The sequence below is a fragment of the Pleurodeles waltl genome, chromosome 3_1, assembly GCF_031143425.1.
Source record: "Pleurodeles waltl isolate 20211129_DDA chromosome 3_1, aPleWal1.hap1.20221129, whole genome shotgun sequence".
Lineage (NCBI taxonomy): Eukaryota > Metazoa > Chordata > Amphibia > Caudata > Salamandridae > Pleurodeles > Pleurodeles waltl.
Genome location: NC_090440.1, coordinates 829,550,863 through 829,574,730, shown reverse-complemented (window position 1 = coordinate 829,574,730; position 23,868 = coordinate 829,550,863). Strand labels below are relative to the sequence as shown.

At 43.8% G+C, this 23,868-nt stretch overlaps 1 protein-coding gene across 2 annotated transcripts in view; it reads right to left on the bottom strand.

Annotated features, from left to right (window-relative positions):
• Nucleotides 1–23,868, bottom strand: part of NUCB2 (nucleobindin 2) — a 467,074-nt gene that overhangs the window by 379,131 nt on the left and 64,075 nt on the right. For both annotated transcript variants that reach the window (XM_069223731.1, XM_069223732.1), the window contains exons 3-4: nt 18,895–19,002; nt 18,675–18,798 (exon numbers count right to left, since the gene is read on the bottom strand). In XM_069223731.1, coding sequence (XP_069079832.1) covers nt 18,675–18,798; nt 18,895–19,002 — 232 coding nt within the window. The remainder of the gene's footprint in view (nt 1–18,674; nt 18,799–18,894; nt 19,003–23,868) is intronic.

Genomic DNA, 23,868 nt, shown 5'->3' with positions numbered 1-23,868 from the left:
CACCCTGGGGACCCCTCACTCAGCACAGACACACTGCTTGCCAGCTCGTGTGTGCTGGTGGGGAGAAAATGACTAAGTCGATATGGCACTCCCCTCAGGGTGCCATGCCAACCTCACACTGCCCATGGTATAGATAAGTCACCCCTCTAGCAGGCCTTACAGCCATAAGGCAGGGTGCACTATACCATAGGTGAGGCATAGGTGCATGAGCACTATGCCCCTACAGTGTCTAAGCAAAACCTTAGACATTGTAAGTGCAGGGTAGCCATAAGAGGATATGGTCTGGGAGTCTGTCACAAACGAACTGCACAGCACCATAATGGCTACACTGATACCAAACTTCCCAGTTTTCAAACTTCTCAGCACAATAAATGCACACTGATGCCAGTGTACATTTTATTGTGAAATACACCCCAGAGGGCATCTTAGAGATGCCCCCTGAAAACATACCCAACTTCCAGTGTGGGCTGACTAGTTTTGCCAGCCTGCCACACACCAGACATGTTGCTGGCCACATGGGGGGAGTGCCTTTGTCACTCTGTGGCTAGTAACAAAGCCTGTACTTGGTGGAGATGCTTCTCACCTCCCCCTGCAGGAACTGTAAGAACTGGCGGTAAGCCTCAAAGGCTCATCCCCTTTGTTGCAGCGCCACAGGGAATCCCAGCTAGTGGAAATGCCCGCCCCCTCCGGCCACGGCCCCACTTTTGGCGGCAAGGCCGGAGAAGATAATGAGAAAAACAAGGAGTCGTCACTGGCCAGTCAGGACAACCCCTAAGGTGTCCTGAGCTGAGGTGACTGACTTTTAGAAATCCTCCATTTTGCAGATGGAGGATTCCCCCAATAGGATTAGGGATGTGCCCCCCCTCACCTCAGGGAGGAGACACAAAGAGGGTGTAGCCACCCTCAGGGCTAGCAGCCATTAGCTACTAACCCCCCAGACCTAAACATACCCCTAAATTGAGTATTTAGGGGCCCCCAGAACCTAGGAAAACAGATTCCTGCAACCTGAAAATGAAGATGAAGATGGACTGCTGACCTGAAAGTCCTGCAGAGAAGACAGAGATACCAACTGCTTTGGCCCCAGCCCTACCGGCCTGTCTCCCCACTTCAAGAAAAACTGCAACAGCGACGCATCCACCAGGGTCCAGCGACCTCTGAAGCCTCAGAGGACTACCCTGCATCTAAAAGGACCAAGAACTCCTGAGGACAGCGGCTCTGCTCCAAAGAAGAAACAACTTTGCAACAAAGAAACAACTTTTAAAGGACTGCACGTTTCCCGCCGGAAGCGTGAGACTTTCCACTCTGCACCCAACGTCTCCGGCTCGACCTGTGGAGAAACAACACTACAAGGAGGACTCCCCGGCGACTGCGACCCTGTGAGTAGCCAGAGTTGACCCCCCCCTGGACCCCCCCCCCAGTGACGCCTGCAGAGGGAATCCAGAGGCTCCCCCTGACCGCGACTGCCTGCTTCTAAGAACCAGACGCCTGGTAAAGACACTGCACCCGCAGCCCCCAGGACCTGAAGGATCCGACCTCCAGTGCAGAAGCAACCCCCAGGTGGCCCTCTCCCTTGCCCAGGTGGTGGCTACCCAGAGGAGCCCCCCCCTTGTCTGCCTGCTTCGCTGAAGAGACCCCTGGGTCTCCCATTGAACTCCATTACAAACCCGACGCCTGTTTGCACTCTGCACCAAGCCCCCCCGTGCCACTGAGGGTGTACTTTTTGTGCTGACTTGTGTCCCCCGCGGTGCCCTACAAAACCCCTCCCTGGTCTGCCCTCCGAAGATGCAAGTACCTGCTGGCAGACTGGAACCGGGGCACCCCCTTCTCCATTAAAGCCTATGCGTTTTGGGCACCACTTTGACCTCTGCACCAGACCGGCCCTGAGCTGCTGGTGTGGTAACTTTGGGGATGCCCTGAACCCCCCAACGGTGGGCTACCCTGGACCCAACTTTGAACCCTGTAGGTGGTTTACTTACCTGCAAAACTAACAAACACTTACCTCCCCCAGGAACTGTTGAACATTGCACTGTCTAGTTTTAAAATAGCTTATTGCCATTTTTGTGAAAACTGTACATGCTATTTTGCTGATTCAAAGTTCCTAAGTCACCTAAGTGAAATACCTTTCATTTGAAGTATTACTTGTAAATCTTGAACCTGTGGTGCTCAAAGTAAACTAAGAAAATATATTTGCCTATATAAAAACCTATTGGCATGGAATTGTCTTTGAGTGTGTGTTCCTCATTTATTGCCTGAGTGTGTACAACAAATGCTTAACACTACCCTCTGATAAGCCTACTGCTCGACCACACTACCACAAAATAGAGCATTAGAATTATCTCTTTTTGCCACTATCTTACCTCTAAGGAGAACCCTTGGACTCTGTGCATGCTATTTCTTACTTTGAAATAGTACATACAGAGCCAACGTCCTACAACAGCAAAAGGGAAATATGGGGCAATTAGAGATTAGAAGTGGTTTGCACTGTCTATCCAGCAAGGAAATAGCACTCCTAGAAAGAAACGGTGACAAGAAGTCAGCAAGAAACAGGAGCAACATAGAGAGAGATGTACATATCGGAGGATCCAGAAGGAGAAGATGGGTTCTCAAACAGAACTAAAACTCATTTTCCAATGCAAATTCATTTTGAAATGTATTTAAAATGGACTGCAACCTGCTTTCACAAAATATCTTGATAGAATAGAAAATATGTGTTAAGCAGTGAATGACTGGAAGCGTCTGGATCTTTCAAAAACACAGGATTGTCTATTTTAATTGACGGTCCTACAATGAGGAAATGTTGCTTACTTCACTGTCATATTCGTAGAATATGTTGAACATAAATGGCACACAAATTATACCAGTTGAGTCCCAGCCCCAAAATGGACTAATTTCAATGTGATCCAAAATACTAGGGCTAAAAAGTGTGACAATCCTCACCCAAATCAGGAAGTGCAGTATATTTGTTACAAAAAAATAAACATGAAAAAGGAAGTGTTCTTCTTCAATACAATATATAGCAATTAATACAATGCATTACCTTATAATGTGTACTGCTTTAAAAGGCATCAGCTATAATGGATCATGCCCATCCTGACTTACTGGCTGAGATTGTGGTAAGAAATGTATCCTTTAGCTCAATTAGAGAATTGATGGACTTTTGTAACAACTCAATGCATAACTTAAACAAGCTTTGATAAAGCTGAGACATCTGACTATTTTATAAGTCAAAGAATCAATATGGATTGCATTCACTTGCATGGAGTGTGGGCATGCAGGACTGGTAGGTTTGATGAATGGGTGACTGTGTGTGCATGGAGGATGAAAACAAGTCACACCAGTCTTACAAGTCAGTTATCATGTACTGTGGTAGTGTTAATAAGTACTGCACTGATGTCCGATTTGCAGACTTGTAAGGGATTTAAATCACTATTTCAATGATACAATAGAATACAGTAATGTCCTACTGTAATGTCAGTCTGCTATATGGCGATGCTTTCAATCCCTATATTAAAGTTAGTCCAAGCAATGCTTCTTTTATTATCTATCAGGTTAGTACAGTCTGCGGATGTGATCATGTCCTATTCGATTATCAGTCTACTTTTGCTATTATTATGTTCTAGGTTTACGTCGGTCTGCCATTCATAATGTAATCAGGCCCAAATGTAAGGAGAGTTTGCCAAATCTTATGTCATCATGACATACAAAAATGAAAGCATGCCCGATGTGAAGGTCATTGTGTCTTATGGTTAAAATCAGTTCTGCCTACTTTGACCTCACAGAACCATTACCAAATACAATGTCTAGGAAACAAAAATGCCAGAACCATAAAGGGCATCCAAATCCCACAAAATGCTCAGAGATCATACAAAGGGTATTGCCTGAATCCTAAATGGCATCCAGATCCCACAAAATGCTCAGAGATTATACAAAGGGAAGAAATGCTATAGAAATACACACTTGACGCAAAGGACCTATCATTTGGGGTCAAGGAGACAAAGGGTAGAAATGCTACACAAATACACACTTAACGCCCAGGACATTGTTTAGGGGAATTTCGGGGCAAGAACAACAGGTTCTCATGGTTATTTTGACCACTGGACAAGCATGCCCAACTCAATGCAGCGTAAGTCCATGGGCTGTGGGTTTACAGTACAACATAGTGGATCTGTGAGCTGAAAGATGAATTCTTGCAACAAAGGCAAGATGTGTGTGTCCATACAACATGTTCAAACCTATATATATATATATATATATATATATATATGGAAAATGTCACTTACCCAGTGTACATCTGTTCGTGGCATTAGTCGCTGCAGATTCACATGCTGTGCACAGTCCGCCATCTGGTGTTGGGCTCGGAGTGTTACAAGTTGTTTTTCTTCGAAGAAGTCTTTTCGAGTCATGAGACCGAGGGACTCCTCCCATTTCGACTCCATTGCACATGGGCGTAGACTCCATCTTAGATTGTTTTGCCCGCAGAAGGTGAGGTAGGAGTTGTGTATGCTAGTAATAGTGCCCATGCAATGGAGTGAATACATATGTACATAATGAAGCTTAAAGTAATATATTTACAAATGTACAAATGTTCAAGATCTACTTCTAAACGGCTACAGGCTGCCGGGGAGGCGGGTGGGCGCATATGAATCTGCAGTGACTAATGCCACGAACAGATGTACACTGGGTAAGTGACATTTTCCGTTCAATGGCATGTGTAGCTGCAGATACACATGCTGTGCATAGACTAGTAAGCAGTTATCTCCCCAAAAGCGGTGGTTCAGCCTGTAGGAGTTGAAGTTGTTTGAAATAATGTTCTTAGTACAGCTTGACCTACTGTGGCCTGTTGTGCAGTTAACACATCCACACAGTAGTGCTTGGTAAATGTATGAGGCGTAGACCATGTTGCTGCCTTACATATTTCGTTCATTGGAATATTTCCTAGAAAGGCCATGGTAGCACCTTTCTTTCTGGTTGAGTGTGCCTTTGGTGTAATAGGCAGCTCTCTCTTTGCTTTAATATAGCAGGTTTGAATGCACTTAACTATCCATCTAGCAATGCCTTGTTTAGAAATTGGATTTCCTGTATGAGGTTTTTGAAAAGCAATAAATAGTTGTTTTGTTTTTCGAATTAGTTTTGTTCTGTCAATGTAATACATTAGCGCTCTTTTGATGTCTAATGTATGTAGTGCTCTTTCAGCTATAGAATCTGGCTGTGGGAAGAACACTGGTAATTCTACCGTTTGATTCAAGTGGAACGGTGAGATTACCTTTGGTAAAAAAAAATGATTTGTTTGTAGGACTATTTTATTTTTGTGTATTTGAATAAATGGTTGTTGTATGGTAAAAGCTTGAATTTCACTCACTCTTCTTAGAGATGTGATGGCAATTAAAAACGTAACTTTCCACGTTAAGTATTGCATTTCACAAGAATGCATGGGTTCAAATGGTGGACCCATGAGTAGTGTTAAGACAATGTTGAGGTTCCATGAAGGAACAGGTGGTGTTCTTGGTGGTATAATTCTCTTTAGGCCTTCCATAAACGCTTTTATGACTGGTATTCTAAATAATGAAGTTGAATGAGTAATTTGCAGGTAAGCTGATATTGCGGTAAGATGTATCTTTATGGAAGAGAAAGCTAGATTTGACTTTTGTAAATGTAGTAAATATCCTACTATATCTTTTGGAGATGCGTGTAATGGCTGAATTTGATTATTATGGCAGTAATAAACAAATCTTTTCCACTTATTTGCATAGCAGTGTCTAGTGGTAGGTTTCCTAGCTTGTCTTATGACCTCCATACATTCTTGTGTGAGGTCTAAGTGTCCGAATTCTAGGATTTCAGGAGCCAAATTGCTAGATTCAGAGATGCTGGATTTGGATGTCTGATTTGTTGTTTGTGTTGTGTTAACAGATCTGGTCTGTTGGGTAGTTTGACATGAGGTACTACTGAAAGGTCTAGTAGTGTTGTGTACCAAGGTTGCCTCGCCCATGTTGGTGCTATTAGTACGAGTTTGAGTTTGTTTTGTCTCAACCTGTTTACTAGATATGGAAGGAGCGGGAGAGGGGGAAAAGCGTACGCAAATATCCCTGACCAGTTCATCCATAGAGCATTGCCTTGGGATTGATCCTGGGGGTACCTGGATACGAAGTTTTGGCATTTTGAGTTTTCCTTTGTTGCAAATAGATCTATTTGAGGTGTTCCCCAAATTTGAAAGTAAGTGTTTAGTATTTGGGGGTGAATCTCCCATTCGTGGATTTGTTGGTGATCCCGAGAGAGATTGTCTGCTAACTGGTTCTGAATCCCTGGAATAAATTGTGCTATTAGGCGAATGTGGTTGTGAATCGCCCAATGCCATATTTTTTGTGTAAGGAGACACAACTGTGTCGAGTGCGTCCCTCCCGGTTTGTTTAAGTAATACATTGTTGTCATGTTGTCTGTTTTGACAAGAATGTATTTGTGGGTTATTCTGGGCTGAAATGCTTTCAGCGCTAGAAATACCACTAACAGTTCTAAGTGATTTATGTGAAACTGTCTTTGATGTATGTCCCATTGTCCTTGGATGCTGTGTTGATTGAGGTGTGCTCCCCACCCTGTCATGGAAGCATCTGTCGTTATGACGTATTGTGGCACTGGGTTTTGGAACGGCCGCCCTTGGTTTATATTTATACTGTTCCACCATAGAAGCGAGATGTATGTTTGGCGGTCTATCAACACCAGATCTAGAAGCTGACCCTGTGCTTGTGACCATTGTGATGCTAGGCACTGTTGTAAGGGCCGCATGTGCAACCTTGCGTTTGGGACAATGGCTATGCATGAAGACATCATGCCTAGCAGTTTCATTACCATTTTGACTTGTATCCTTTGTTTTGGATACATGGCCTGTATTACATTGTGAAATGTTTGAACCCTTTGTGGACTTGGAGTGGCAATCCCTTTTTCTGTGTTGATTGTCGCTCCTAAGTATTGCTGTGTTTGACACGGCATAAGGTGTGACTTTGCGTAGTTGATCGAGAAACCTAGTTTATGGAGGATTTGTATGACATATTTTGTGTGCTGTGAACACTGTCTTAGCGTGTTGGTTTTGATTAACCAGTCGTCTAAGTACGGGAACACATGTATTTGCTGCCTTCTGATATGTGCAGCTACTACTGCCAGGCATTTTGTAAAAACTCTTGGCGCAGTTGTTATTCCGAATGGCAACACTTTGAATTGGTAATGTATTCCTTGGAATACGAACCTTAGGTATTTTCTGTGTGAAGGATGTATTGGTATATGGAAATACGCATCCTTTAGGTCTAGTGTTGTCATGTAGTCTTTTTGTTTGAGCAGTGGGATTACGTCTTGTAATGTAACCATGTGAAAGTGGTCTGATTTGATGTAGGTATTTAGTGTTCTGAGATCTAGTATTGGTCTCAGACTGTTGTCCTTTTTGGGTATTAGAAAGTACAGTGAGTAAACTCCTGTGTTTATCTGTAGTTTTGCTACTAATTCTATTGCTTCTTTTTGTAGCAATGCTTGAACTTCTAGTCCTAGAAGGTCTATATGTTGTTTTGACATACTGTGTGTTTTCGGTGGGACGTTTGGAGGGAATTTGAGAAATTCTATGCAATAACCATGCTGGATAATTGCGAAGACCCAAGTGTCTGTTATTTCCTCCCAATGTTTGTAAAATTGGCTTAGTCTCCCCCCCATAGGTGTTATGTGATGGGGTTGTGTGACTTGTAAGTCACTGTTTATTTTGAGGAGTTTTGGGGCTTTGGAACTTTCCCCTATTCTTTTGGAATTGGCCCCCTCTATATTGCCCCCGAAAACCTCCCCGCTGATATTGGCTCTGGTAAGTGGGCCTTGCTTGTGATGTTGTGGTTTCTGTTGGTTGACCTCGAAACCCTCCCCTAAAAGGTGTTTTGCGAAAAGTGCCTCTGCTCTGCGGGGTGTAGAGTGCGCCCATGGCTTTGGCTGTATCAGTGTCTTTCTTGAGTTTCTCAATAGCAGTGTCGACTTCCGGCCCAAACAACTGCTGTTCATTAAAGGGCATATTTAGCACGGCTTGTTGAATTTCCGGCTTGAACCCCGAAGTACACAGCCATGCGTGCCTTCTTATTGTTATTGCAGTGTTTACTGTCCTTGCAGCCGTATCTGCTGCCTCCATTGAAGACAGTATCTGATTATTTGAGATACTTTGTCCTTCTTCCACCACCTGTTGTGCCCTTTTCTGGAACTCTTTGGGTAAGTGTTCTATGAAATGCTGCATCTCATCCCAATGAGCTCTATCATATCTTGCCAAAAGTGCTTTGAATTGGCAATGCGCCATTAGTTTGCTGCTTGTGCTGCCACCCTTTTGCACGCAGCATCAAATTTGCTACTCTCCTTGTCTGGAGGTGGTGCGTCCCCTGAGGTATGAGAGTTCGCTCTCTTACGAACTGCCCCGACAACTACTGAGTCCGGTGTCAATTGCGTTGTAATATAAACTGGATCTGTTGGCGGTGGCTTGTATTTTTTCTCCACCCTTGGAGTTATGGCTCTGCCTTTAACAGGATCTTGAAAGATCTGTTTTGAATGTTTTAGCATTCCTGGGAGCATAGGTAGGCTTTGGTACTGGCTATGGGTGGAGAATAGGGTGTTAAACAAAAAGTCATCCTCAATTGGTTCGGAATGCAAGGTGACGTTGTGAAAAGCAGCTGCCCTTGCGACCACCTGTGTGTAAGATGTACTGTCCTCAGGTGGCGACGGCCTTGCAGGGTACGAGTCTGGGCTGTTGTCTGATACTGGAGCATCGTAAAGGTCCCATGCATCAGGATCATCCTGACTCATTGTAGTATGAGCTGGCGAGTGCATCAGTGGTGGAGTTGTTACTGGTGATGCGTGTATTGATGGTGGTGGAGTTGTTTTCCTTGCCACTTTTGCCTGTGGCTGCTTGTCCTTTTGTTGAAAGGCAAGTTTTCTTTTTATTTTAATTGGGGGAAGAGTGGTTATCTTCCCTGTGTCCTCATGAATGTGGAGCCTTCTTTGTGTATAGTCTGGCTCTACAGCTTCAAGTTCCTCTCCGAATTTATGCTTTTGCATTTGGGAGGGTAATCCTTGTTCCTCTGTGTAGGAACCTGTTTTCGGCTCCGAGGCTGGATGTTTCGTAACCAAAACTTTTTTGGACGTCTTTTTAGGCTCTGAAGAAACCTTTTTTATTTTCGGCGTGGTGTCTCGGTGCCGCTGTCTCGGTGGCTAATTTTTTCGGAGCCGCTGTCTCGGGTCCGAGGTTGCTGTGTGGCGGTATCTCGACCTGAGTCGGATGACTTCGCCACAAGCGTGCCCTTTTTCGGTGCCGATGATCGGTCACCTATTTTTCGGGTTAAGCCATGGCCTGTTGGCGGTGGCGTCCCCTGGGCTTTTGCTTGACTTCTCGTGAGTCTTATGTTTCGACGTCTTACTCACGGTTTTTGGCGTTTCTTCGGCCTCGAGCTCTTCTGAGTCCGACTCGTGGATGGAGAAAGCTTCTTCTTCCTCCTCGAAACGCTCTTGTCCTGTCGGCGCCGACGCCATTTGCAGTCTTCTGGCTCTTCGGTCTCTTAATGTCTTTCTCGACCGAAATGCTCGACAGGCTTCACAAGTATCTTCCTTGTGCTCGGGAGACAAGCACAAGTTACAGACCAGATGCTGATCCGTATACGGATACTTGTTATGGCATTTTGGGCAGAAGCGGAATGGGGTCCGTTCCATCAGCCTTGAAGTCACGTGTGGCCGGGCCGACCAGGCCCCGACGGGGGAATCGAAAAAACCCCGAAGGGCCACCGGAGCTCTTCAGAATTCAGTGTCGATTTGTTCTAACTAACCCGATACCGAACGCAAACAATACCGACGTTATTTTCCGAGATTCTAACTAACTTTCTGACCCGAAACACGGAGCGAAAAGGAACACGTCCGAACCCGATGGCGGAAAAAAAAAAAATCTAAGATGGAGTCTACGCCCATGCGCAATGGAGTCGAAATGGGAGGAGTCCCTCGGTCTCGTGACTCGAAAAGACTTCTTCGAAGAAAAACAACTTGTAACACTCCGAGCCCAACACCAGAGGGCGGACTGTGCACAGCATGTGAATCTGCAGCTACACATGCCATCGAACATATATATATGGAAAATGTCACTTACCCAGTGTACATCTGTTCGTGGCATTAGTCGCTGCAGATTCACATGCTGTGCACAGTCCGCCATCTGGTGTTGGGCTCGGAGTGTTACAAGTTGTTTTTCTTCGAAGAAGTCTTTTCGAGTCACGAGACCGAGGGACTCCTCCCATTTCGACTCCATTGCGCATGGGCGTATAATCCATCTTAGATTGTTTTCCCCGCAGAGGGTGAGGTAGGAGTTGTGTATGCTAGTAATAGTGCCCATGCAATGGAGTGAATACGTATGTACATAATGAAGCTTAAAGTAATATATTTACAAATGTACAAATGTTCAAGATCTACTTCTAAACGGCTACAGGCTGCCGGGGAGGCGGGTGGGCGCATGTGAATCTGCAGCGACTAATGCCACGAACAGATGTACACTGGGTAAGTGACATTTTCCGTTCAATGGCATGTGTAGCTGCAGATACACATGCTATGCATAGACTAGTCAGCAGTTATCTCCCCAAAAGCGGTGGTTTAGCATGTAGGAGTTGAAGTTGTTTGAAATAAAGTTCTTAGTACTGCTTGTCCTACTGTGGCTTGTTGTGTTGTTAACACATCCACGCAGTAATGTTTAGTGAATTTATGAGGCGTAGACCATGTGGCTGCTTTACAGATTTCTGTCATTGGTATATTTCCTAGAAAGGCCATTGTAGCGCATTTCTTTCTAGTGGAGTGTGCCTTTGGTGTAATAGGCAGTTCTCTTTTAGCTTTAGCATAACAGGTTTGAATACATTTCACTATCCATCTGGCAACGCCTTGTTTGGATATTGGATTTCCTGTATGAGGTTTTTGGTAAGCTACAAACAATTGTGTTGTTTTGCAAAACGGTTTGGTTCTATCAATGTAGTACATTAGAGCTCTTTTAATGTCTAATGTATGTAATGCTCTTTCAGCTACAGAGTCTAGTTGTGGAAAAAACAATGGGAGTTCCAGAGTTTGGTTTAAGTGGAACGGTGATATAACTTTTGGCAAAAATTTGGGATTTGTACGTAGAACCACTTTATGTTTATGTATTTGTATAAATGGTTCCTGTATGGTAAAGGCTTGTATTTCACTTACTCTTCTGAGTGATGTGATAGCTATTAGGAAGGCTACTTTCCAAGTCAAGTATTGCATTTCACAAGAGTACATGGGTTCGAATGGTGGACCCATGAGTCTCGTTAATACAATATTGAGGTTCCACGAAGGGACTGGTGGTGTTCTCGGTGGAATGATCCTTTTTAGGCCCTCCATAAAAGCTTTTATGACTGGGATCCTAAATAGTGAGGTTGAATGTGTAATTTGCAGATAAGCTGAAATTGCTGTGAGATGTATTTTAATGGATGAAAAAGCTAACTTAGATTTTTGTAAGTGTAGTAAGTAGCTTACAATGTGTGTAGCGGACGCGTGTAATGGTTTTATTTGATAATTATGACAGTAATAAACAAATAGTTTCCATTTATTTGCGTAGCAATGTCTTGTAGTAGGTTTTCTAGCCTGTTTGATGACCTCCATACATTCTTGTGTGATGTTTAAATGTCGAATTCTAAGACTTCAGGAGCCAGATTGCTAGATTGAGCGATGCTGGATTCGGGTGTCTGATTTGTTGTTTGTGTTGAGTTACCAGATCTGGTCTGTTTGGTAGTTTGATATGAGGCACTACTGACAGGTCTAGTAGTGTTGTGTACCAAGGTTGTCGTGCCCAAGTTGGTGCTATTAGTATTAGTTTGAGTTTGTTTTGACTCAGTTTGTTTACTAGATACGGAATGAGTGGGAGAGGGGGGGGGAAGCGTAAGCAAATATCCCTGACCAACTCATCCATAACGCACTGCCCTTCGAGTGAGGCTGTGGGTACCTGGATGCGAAGTTTTGGCATTTTGCGTTTTCCTTTGTTGCGAATAGGTCTATTTGCGGTGTTCCCCAGTTTTTGAAGTAGGTTTGTAGTATCTGGGAATGAATCTCCCATTCGTGGATCTGTTGGTGATCTCGACTGAGATTGTCTGCCAACTGGTTCTGAATTCCTGGGATGTATTGCGCTATTAGGTGAATGTGATTGTGATTCTCCCAATGCCATTTTTTTGTGCTAAGAGACAGTTGTGATGAGTGTGTGCCTCCCTGTTTAAGTAATACATTGTTGTCATGTTGTCTGTTTTGACAAGAATGTGTTTGTGGGCTATTAGCGGTTGAAATGCTTTCAACGCTAGAAACACTGCTAGTAGTTCTAGCTGATTTATGTGAAGTTGTTTCTGTTGAGCGTCCCATTGTCCCTGGATGCTGTGTTGGTTGAGGTGTGCTCCCCACCCTACCATAGAAGCATCTGTTGTGATCACGTACTGAGGCACTGGGTCCTGGAAAAGCCACCCTTGATTTAAATTTATATGATTCCACCATTGTAGCGAGGTGTGTGTGTGTGGCGGTCTATCAACACTAGATCTTGTAGTTGACCCTGTGCTTGTGTCCATTGTGTTGCTAGGCACTGTTGTAAGGGCCTCATGTGTAATCTTGCGTTTGGGACAATGGCTATGCATGAGGACATCATGCCTAGTAGTTTCATTACTAATTTTACCTGATACTTCTGGTTTGGGTACATGCTTTGTATAACGTTTTGGAATGCTTGTACCCTCTGTGGACTTGGAGTGGCAATCCCTTTTTTTGTGTTGATTGTTGCTCCTAAGTATTGTTGTATTTGACACGGCTGTAGGTGTGATTTTTGGTAGCTTAGTGAGAAACCTAGTTTGTGAAGGGTTTCTATAACTTTTTTTGTGTGTTGAAAACACTGTTCTTGTGTGTTGGTTTGATTAGCCAATCGTCTAGATACGGGAACACGTGTATGTGTTGCCTTCTGATATATGCTGCAACTACTGCAAGGCATTTTGTAAATACCCTTGGTGCTGTTGTTATTCCGAATGGTAACACTTTGAACTGGAAATGTACTCCTTGGATTACAAACCTTAAGTATTTCCTGTGTGAAGGATGTACGGGTATATGGAAGTACGCATCTTTGAGATCTAATGTGGTCATGTAGTCTTGTTGTTTGAGCAAGGGGATTACGTCTTGAAGTGTTACCATGTGAAAGTGATATGATTTGATGTAAAGATTTAGTGTTCTGAGATCTAATATGGGTCTTAGAGTTTTGTCCTTTTTGGGTATGAGAAAGTACAGGGAGTAAACCCCTGTTCCTTTTTGATGATTGGGTACTAGTTCTATTGCATGTTTCTGTAACAACGCTTGGACTTCTATCTGTAATAGATCCATGTGTTGTTTGGACATGATGTGTGTTTTTGGAGGCACATTTGGTGGTAATTGTAGGAATTCTATGCAATAGCTATGTTGGATGATGGCTAGGACCCACGAGTCCGTTGTTATTTCCTCCCAATTTTGGTAAAAATCGGTTAGTCTCCCCCCACTGGTGTTACATGTTGGGGATTTCTGACACTGAAGTCACTGTTTGTTTTGAGGGGTCTTGGGACTTTGGAACTTCCCTCTAGTTTTAGGCAACTGTCCACCTCTGTATTGTCCCTGAAAGCCTCCTCTCTGATACTGGCTCTGGTATGTGGGCCTGGTTTGTGAAGTTGAGGGTTCTGTGGTTTGGCCCCAAAATCCCCCTCTAAATTGTGTCTTCCTAAAAGTGCCTCTGTGGGGAGTAGAGCGCGCCCATGGCCTTGGCCGTATCTGTATCTTTTTTCAGCTTCTCGATAGCGGTGTCCACTTCCGGCCCAAACAACTGCTGTCCATTAAAAGGCATATTAAGCACAGCCTGTTGGATTTCGGGCTTGGATCCTGAGGTGCGCAGCCATGCGTGTCTCCGAATTGTTACCACTGCATTTACAGTTCTTGCAGCTGTGTCTGCTGCGTCCATTGCTGAACGTATCTGGTTATTTGAGATACTTTGGCCCTCTTCTACCACTTGTTGTGCACGTTTTTGGAATTCTTTGGGCAGATGTTCAATAAAGTGTTGCATTTCATCCCAGTGGGCTCTGTCATATCTTGACAGCAAAGCCTGTGAATTTGCAATGCGCCATTGATTGGCTGCTTGTGCTGCCACTCTTTTTCCCGCTGCATCGAACTTGCGACTTTCTTTGTCGGTGGTGGTGCATCTCCGGAGGTGTGTGAATTCGCCCTTTTTCGTGCTGCGCCAACTACTACTGAGTCCGGTGTCAGTTGCTGCGTAATGTACATAGGGTCTGTTGGTGGAGGCTTGTACTTTTTTTCCACCCTAGGAGTAATGGCCCTGCCTTTAACGGGTTCTTGAAATATTTGCTTTGCGTGTTTTAACATTCCCGGTAGCATCGGAAGACTCTGGTACTGACAATGTGTGGACGCCAGAGTATTAAATAAAAAGTCATCTTCGATAGGTTCAGCGGGCAGTGTCACGTTGTGAAAAGCAGCTGCTCTGGACACCACCTGCGTGTAAGCAGTACTGTCTTCAGGTGGTGATGGTCTTGCTGGGTAACAGTCGGGACTGTTATCTGACACAGGCACATCATAAAGATCCCATGCATCTGGGTCATCTTGGCTCATGCTTGTGTGTGTTGGAGACTGCACCATAGGTGGCCTAGCGATTGGTGATGATTGCGGTGAGCGCTGAGGTGATGGTGGCGGAGTTACTTGTTTTGCCACCTTTGCTTGTGGTGGATTATCCTTCTCTTGGAAAGCCAGTTTTCTTTTCATTCTTATAGGAGGGAGAGTTCTTATCTTCCCTGTCTTCTTTTGGATATGTAGCCTTCTCTGTGTATAATCTGGCTCCCCTGCTTCTAGCTCTTGGCCGAATTTATGGCTTTGCATTTGTGTGGAAAGCCCTTGCTCCTCGGTGTAGGAACTTGTTTTCGGCTCCGAAGACGGACGTTTCGGTATCGAAACTTTTTCCAATGTCTTTTTCGGCTCCGAAGCCACTTTTTTGTGTTTCGGTGTTCCGATTTCTCGGTGCCGACTCATCTCGGTGCCAGTCTCTCGATGTCGAGACTGTTCTGACCTGGTGTCTCGGGCCGAGTCTTTTCTGTGCCGGTATCTCGACCGGAGTGCCCTTTTTCGATGCTGATGGACGGTCACCGATTTTTTGGGTTAAGCCATGGCCTGCTGTCGGTTGCGTCCCCTGGGCTCTGATGATTTTAACGTGAGTTTTGGCCGGGGCTGTTTTACTCACGGTTTTCGGCGTCTGTTCTGTTTCGGCCTCGTCCGAGTCAGCAATGGAGAAGGTTTCTTCTTCCTCCAAGTCGTGGTGTCCTGACGGCGCCAACGCAATTTGAAGCCTTCTCGCTCTCCGGTCCCTCAGTGTTTTCCTCGATCGAAACGCTCGACAGGCATCACAGGTATCCTCTTTGTGTTTGGGAGACAAACACAAATTACAGACCAAATGTTGATCTATGTAAGGATACTTGTTGTGGCATTCGGGGCAGAAGCGGAATGGGGTCCATTCCATTAGTCTTGTAGACGCACGTGGTCGGGCCGACCAGGCCCCGCCGGGGAATCGAAACCCCGAAGGGCCACCGGAGCTCTTCAAAATTCGGTGTCGATCTGTGCTAACTAACCAGATACCGAACGCAAACAATACCGTTGAATTTTTCCGATATCTAACTAACTTTCCGAACCGAAACACGGAGCAAAGAGGAACACGTCCGAACCCGATGGCGGAAAGAAAACAATCTAAGATGGAGTCGACGCCCATGCGCAATGGAGCCGAAATGGGAGGAGTCCCTCGATCTTGTGACTCGAAAAGACTTCTTCGAAGAAAAACAACTTGTAACACTCCGAGCCCAACACTAGATGGCGGGATATGCACAGCATGTGTATCTGCAGCTACACATGCCATCGAACACACACACACACACATATATATATATATATATATATATATATATATGTCTAATTGACATTTACTGGCATGACTCCCTGTGATACATAGCTGCCAAGTGATCTGACAGCATGTGTGACATCTTTAATCAAAGCTGGCTTTTTTTATCCCTTTGGAATTTCAGTTACCCCCATAAGAAGTATGGTCTTCAAAGTAACTGCCTGGAGGATTCATACGACACGAATCCACTGGGCTGCTGCAACAGTGGTGTCATAATGACTGATAGTAAAGACAGCCAGCTTGCTTGCAAACATGCTGTGATCAAAAGGAGGTAGAATTCGTCAAGCAGCAAAACAAACTTACTATCCTGTTGACATCACTTGTATAAATTTAGTCTTGACCTGTATTGCATTTCAATAAATTATATAATTTTAACATTTCTGCCAATGTTCAAGAATATAGGAGAACGTAAAACACACCCTGAAAGGCAAAGGGAATTTTTATTTGGAGTATTCGATTAACATTATTTGCTCATACAATGCAGATCAACTTCTAGGAAGTTCGTCTTTTTCACTTAACTTGTGTATCCTATTTCCCTTCACACCATTTCCTAGATTTCATACACTCATTTGATTTTACATGACATTCTAATTTTCTCACAATTCTTTGACCCATTTTCTGTCAATTATATATTCTTGTTGTAGTGTTTTTAAAGGGTCCTGATAATCAATATTTATCTTCTTGGTCGGAATTTCACTATTTTTCCATAAACAACAACAATAAAAATAAATGTAAGCAACCGGTTCTGTGATTATATATGTATAAAATCCTAATACATATTGTCAAACAAAATATGTTGATATCATTTTAAATTACCCGAATATGACTTAGCCCGAGGACATCACAAGGAATCGCACCACAGGGAATAAAGATCAAGGAAAAAGGACTCGTAACTCATAGACCTCATCAAGAGAAATACAATGCAAGATGCAAATGAGTGATTTCTGAGTACTATTGACAGCCCTACCATCACAAAATATGTGCACCATGACGTTCATACTTCGTAAGCAGTTGCAGATAGGCATACGTTCAAAACACTGCATACTCTTCAAACGGTTGTTTGTATTTTTTTTCTTTCTTAGGCAACCGGCATTGTCTGTTTTGATGCGCTTAATTCATAGCCTTCATAAAAGCAGTAAAATGACAGCTAAATCTCTGGGTTGCACTATTGCTTAAAAAGCTGATCACTGCGTAATACGGCTAGCAACTGTGTGCTGCCTTGCTGAAAAGTGCTGCTACTCTCCCCTACCACGCCCTCCTTCAGAAGATCTGCCACTGCAAGTACAGCCACCCTTTTAAGATGTGTTTGTATTGGCAATCTGCAGATGCACCAGCTTGGCTAGGTGCTAGTACTACCCATTCCATACACACCATGGTCCTGCCAATGGACCTGTTCGGTATAACTCAGAAAAAGGACACTATTAGAGGGGATGCAAAGATTTGCAAAAAGGTTCAAGAGGCCTTCTCTACTAAACACTCAGGATCTGGAAGAACATGACTCAGTGACAAGTAGTCCAGGACTGGGAAGGATCTGAGACCGCCATCAGTGCAGGTGAGGACGACAGAGTGCAGAAGCCTGAATTACAGTAAAACGTTGATAAGGGGAGCTGGACAGTTGAGGAGTCAAGACCATTGTGGGTCACTGTGAATCAGTGACAATGAGGGTGAGGCAAGAAGACAGGGGGCAGTACTGCCAACAGGAGGCACAGAGCAACTTGTGAAGGGATAGCAATTGTCACTGCAGAAGAGCTCCAACTCCTAACAAAACCCAGAGGTGGGCGTACTGCAAGTTTCGCCAGGGCCATGCGACTCATCTGCTGCCATGGAAACCATATCGCAGTGGGTGCATGAAGTAACATGCGTTGTTGCTGCTCAAGTTCACAGAGAGCTTCAAATAATGCGTAGATTGTTCACTATGATCACCTGAGAATGTGGTGCACACAACGGGAAACCCATGCATTGCTTCTTCTCCAGCTCCGCCTTTGTTGAGGCAGATTCCTTTGCCTCTCGGTGTCTGTGAATGCTGGTTGAGGAAGGTGACAGTAAAGGGAAAATGTGGTCGCTCACACTTTCAGCCAAGCCAAACATCAAATGACGGTCTCATGGACTGGTACAAAATTTGACTGATACGGCCAGTGCCAGTGGCTTAAAAGGGTTAAGCAATTCCCCTACTCTATCTATGCTGTACTTTAGACTGAGCCAAAGTGTGAATGGCACTCCAAAAGATTGAGGGAAGCTATCTCAAAACCCCTCAGGTAATAATATTATTTGTGATAACATTTTTATTGACTGTATGAGGCAGGTACACTACCAAAGCTGTCCCCAGGAAAGACCTATCAAGAACGTCAATGCCTTACAAAGTATCCAAGTTTCATATGTGCTTCTAAAGTAAACACAAACATAAATATAAATTACACCAATAAATCTTCATTACGTTAGAATTCATATATAGTGGCTACAGCACTAGGCTTTATTCTGACCCAAAGCAGAAAGTTATTTCAACAAAAGTACTTAAATACCGATACACCGAATCCCCAAATGGCACTGATACTGCATTTGCTGTTCTTCAAAGTTAATTTCAGCAAAGACCAACGTAGCTACGTATGCTACTACAAAATGTACATTTAGAGTGTTTCTCAGGAGGCATGCTGTCAGCTACTTTCATTAAGTGTTGGCTACAGACACTCACCTGTTGAATCCATTTTGGCTTTAAGCAACATCCGCAGCCTTGCCACTTCCTGCCGCTTTAATTCATCCAATTTTGTCCTGACTTGGTGACTAACCAAGTCAAGTTCACCAGCAAGTTTCCCACTCTACCAATGAAAAATAAAAACTATATTAATTAGAAGCATTGATGTCTTTCATTCCAAATCACCTTTTCTGCGACATCTGTTCATATTTTTACAAACCTTAATATCATCAAGATCTGCTGTTTGAAGCTTTTCTCTGAAATGCTTGTCTGTTTCTAGCACATCAATCACCTCCCTGAGATATCGGTCATAATAAAGTCCAGTATCCTGAAGGAAAATATATAGAAGTGAAAATTAATTCCAAGAAAAACCTGGAAGAAAATTAATTTCTGTTATTATTAGAGATTGCAGAACACACAAATATAAACACATTAGGTATAGAGAGAACAGAGTATACTAAACATATAAATATGCATAATTAGGAATAAATATGGAATTTAATTTCAGCTCATTCAGAAATATTACTGCACGTGACTGTATTTTGCTCGCATATGCTTTATTTTAAAGGACTATTCTTTGCACCATTTTGTGTAGTGTTTTCAATGCAATACATACATACGGTATTTCCCTTTACTAAGGATCAGCATGTCTTGTGATTTAAGTTCATTAGCACACTTTCAGTTGCCAATCTGTTCAGGAAAGACACCTCTGTATAAACTCAATTTATTTTAGCAATCCTCTTTATAACAAATTCCGTACACAAACTTTAAGCAGCATTAAGATTTATCTATGAAACACTTTCAACCAAGGCTTGCACAGAACATTAACGAAGTGCAGAGCTTATGTCCAAAACTCCACAATTACAAATTACGTTTTACATTTGACCATGCAGATTGATTTAGACTTTGAGTTGAAATGACAAACCTCTGAGAGGCTTTCTATCCGTTGTGAGCTGGGGAAGAGAAGGAGCTCACTACATCCATGCTGGCCATGGAAGGCAAGCTAATGGCAGTTTCCAAAGCCAGGTTGGGCATCTTTTTTATGGCTAGGCATTGCGAGGAGTAAGTCCCATGTAGCTTGAGTATTGTCACAGACAGATGGGAAGGAAGCGGATGGCAGAGAGGTGGGATTGGGAGAGATCCTTGTTCGCTTTAGAAGGACTGTTTTAGTTGTGCACAAGCAACTGTTTCCCTTACTTGATGTGGGTTGCACACAGTAATACAGGCTGGTGTGTGTCTTGTAAGACTTGCCATTCCTGGTGTTGCTCTCCCCTAACTTTTTGGCTTCAAAACTCCAGTTTTGCTACTTTGTTTTTGCTGGCTTTAGGACTCTGCACACTTTACCACTGTTAACCAGTGCTAGAGTGCTTGTGCTCGCTCTTTGAAACCTGGTAAAATTGCCCAATTGCATTTACATGCGAGTCCCTAGTAAAGTGGTACTACAAATGCCAAGGGCCTGTACAGTAAAATTAAATGTTACTAGTAGCTTGCAGCGCTGACTGTGCCACTCACTTAGGGAGACCTTTAAACATATCTCAGGCATGCCACTGCAGCCTGTTCGTACAGTCTCATACAGTCAGTGCGACCATGCAAAGTAAGCCTCTTACCAGGCACATACCTCTCTTTTTAATAGACAGTCACCACTAGGGTAGGCCCTACATGGCCCAGAGGGCAGGGCGCTGTGTATTTTAAAAAGTTGTAATATGATCAGGAGAAAGGGGAGTTGGAGGTGTTGAGGACGGGACCACAACTTTCTAATGTTAACTGTTAACAAAATGAAAGGAGAAGTGGTGCCACTCCTAACGAGGGAATCCTTAGGATTTCTGAAAAAGGACTCTCACCTACTAGAGTTTTCACTAGTGGCATCATCAAATCCTCACCTAGTGTGTCTGTGTGGGCTCAACCTCTCGGGAAAAACAGCATGTCTAAGGGGAATTTCAGTGGGATATTTCTTAGAATAATAAAATTAGCTTTAGTAACAAGAAAAAAAATTAATTAAGTCTAAATTGGTACTAGGGTAGAGTTAAAAACAGGTGGGATGTCAATGGGAACTGATTAGGGAACCCCGAACATAATCTGTAACAGTGATCTATCGCAAACATTAAACCATACATCTGGCCCATAAGTGATATGGCTATACGATGGGAAGCAAAATGTATGCCCAGTCATTCAGAATCATGGTGTAAGACTTGGAAAGCTATGCTAGCCACTAAACCCGTGTGTGTAGTGTGGATTCTCAAGCACATGCAAAAACTGCTTGGAGTTTCCGAAAATAAGTGATACTACAATGGTTCTCTGAAAGACCCCATAGGGCAAACTGGATAGGGGACATCCATGTAGTCAACCACTGAAACATTAAAGTGAGAATTGAATCACAACTCCTGTGCGTGATGAGTGACTATTACTTAACACCATGATACAACCGTTTGTCTTTCTTTATATGATCACATAATTAAAATCCAGATCAGCAAAAATGAATTAAAATCATCAGTACAGATTTTGGTATACAAAAAGGCTGAATGAGATTAACAGAGAAATGACGGATTAAATACTTCCTTTCTCAATCCAAAATCCCATAATTGAGTAAATATGTGAAACGCGTTTCTCATGAAAAGGTATACCCTTACTCTACAACACACTATACTCCACCTGGCAACAAGGATACCAACAGAGGTAATGTGGTTTCGCTGGTGGGAATTGCAATGATTCCGGGTGATATAGTAGTGAGGAGGACAGAGGCAGACGAAGAGGCAGAAGCAGGACTAGAACATAGAACAGTGGCAGAGACCAGGTTTCGGACAAACCCCATTTTTCCAAACAACTCTACCACATTTTGGCAGCTGGGCAACTTCTTACATAACAGGCCCGTCACTAAGTTTTCCTCCAACGTTTAGTCCCCCTTTTTTAGGGAGCTTCCAAGCCCGCAGAGGGGAAAGAAAAAGAAGGAAGTAAACTGGGGAGACCCGAATCAGGGTGTCCAAACAAGGTGTAAAACCAAGGCCCAGATTCCAGAAACCAGCACAACTGCCTCCCTGGGGTTCAACTCCCACTAAGTAAAGGTGCTGAATAAGGGATTAGGTTTTGTAACCACCCAGACTTTCGACTGATTTTAGTTACACTGCAAATTGGCCGAATTCTGGCGGAAGATCAAGTTTAAGTTTTTTTTTTTTTTTTTTTTTTTTCCAAGGACAAATAATAGGGGGAGGAAGTGAGGATTTTTACAATTCCGATTGCACCGCCATTGTGAAGTTGCACTCTAGCTGTCCGGCACGCCTTTAAATGAAGGACGTTGTTCAGATGCAGTTTTTCGGCACTGCTCCACTACGGTGGGGGAATTCGTAAACTGCTCTCTACCCTGAACTGAAGCTGACCTATGTGGAATTCTTTAAAAACGGATCCATTTGGAAAAAAAAGGTCGAGGAAGTGAGGGTTTTTACAATTCCGATTGTACCTCCATTGTAAAGTTGCACACTAGCTGTCCGGCATGCCTTTAAATGAAGGACGGAGCACTGACAAGCAGCAGGCGCGCCACTGGCATGCCTAAGGCAAGCGTATCTGCACCTGTTCACACCCTTCCAGGACCAATGATGCTGCCTGTTCATCCTCTGGTATGATATCCAATACTCCTAACCAACTAGTGACGCTTCGCCCCACCTTCCCAGATCCATGCATGTTAATAACCCCTGTTCACTAGTATCTCCTTGTAAAGTGTGTGGCTGGTCAGTTCAGCCCTCTCAGATTCTGTCACAGGCCATCCCATCTTACATCAGCAGAGTGGCGCCTCTAGTTAATTGTCGCTCCTTAGCTGCCCACAAATTAGATGTGTCCTCTCTTCTGTTGGACCTTCAACCCGAGGCGGTATGTTTGACTGAAACCTGGCTCTCAAACAACTCGGGACCTGATGTTGTACAGGCCATGCCTCCTGGTTATTGTATACTCAGGCTTGATAGGCAGAGAGGAACTGGAGGCGGATTGCAATTGTTTTTTTTAGACCAGTTTAATTTCTCTTTCTCGCTGTCCACTATTCCCGTCTGTGAAAGTATGGCGTTTTCACTAGTATTATGTTCCACCTATACCTTTCATGGTATTATTTTGTATAGGGCCCCTGGACCACACAGCCACTTTCTTCAAACCCTTCTGGATATGATTGCTAGTTCTCTTTATGTGGTCTGACCATTTCTTAATCCCTCTGCCCCCTTCCCAGTTCAGCCCTCCCTCCCTCCGGTCAAACAATCAGAGCAGCCTTGGCCCAAACTCTGCCTAGAGAATTTGTTGGAGATTCTTGACACCACTTAACCTGACCTCCTGGCCTCTGTGGCCTCAGCCTTCCACCTTTTCAATGAGTGGCTAGTTAACTCATTGGATGTTGTTCTTCCGCCTACGTGGCAGAAGGATACCCAGCGAGCCCAAAAATCTGCTTGGTTCACATAACACCTTTATTTCTTAAAAAAAGAAATGTCAGAGCCTAGAAAGTAAATGGAATAAGGCCTATGGTGCCACGAGTAAAGCAGTATACAGGGACGCTATGAGGCAGTATCACTCAGAGATTAATGCAGCCCAAGTTGTGTTTTATTCCACTAAAATTAAAAACTCCTCGAAACTCCCCAAAAGAAAATTGACAGACATGGTTCAGGACCTTTTAATCGCTGCAAAAATCAGGTTCACCCCTGGACCTAGTTCCCTGTCATATACTTCTCCAAGGGTCTAAGGTTATTGTCCCAGTACTAACTTACTTAATCTCTCTCTTTCTTGAGGGCACGAACGCCCTCAATGGAAACACGCAATTGTGAAGCCATTGTTAGAGAATCCAACCTAGATCCTACCATGTTAAGTAACTATAGGCCAATATCTTTTCTACCTGGTGTCGCCAAGCTGCTTGAAAAATACATTAACACCAACCTTTCTGCTTTTCTTGAACTGAACTCTTAGCTTCCCCACACCCAGATGTGCTTTCGCCCTTCACACAGTACAGAATCTGTACTCCTTGCAGTAGTCAAGGAACTTAGGAGTATCCTGGACCAAGGGAGCTCTGCAGCCATAATTCGGTTAGATCTCAGTGCGGCATTTGACACCGTGGAGCACTCCATCGTCATGCAGAGGGCCGCGGGTGTAGGCATCAGGGGCAGAGCTTAGGACTGGCTCTCCTTTTTGCAGAACCACTCTTGTCAGGTCCAGGATCAGCCCGTCCCCTCAG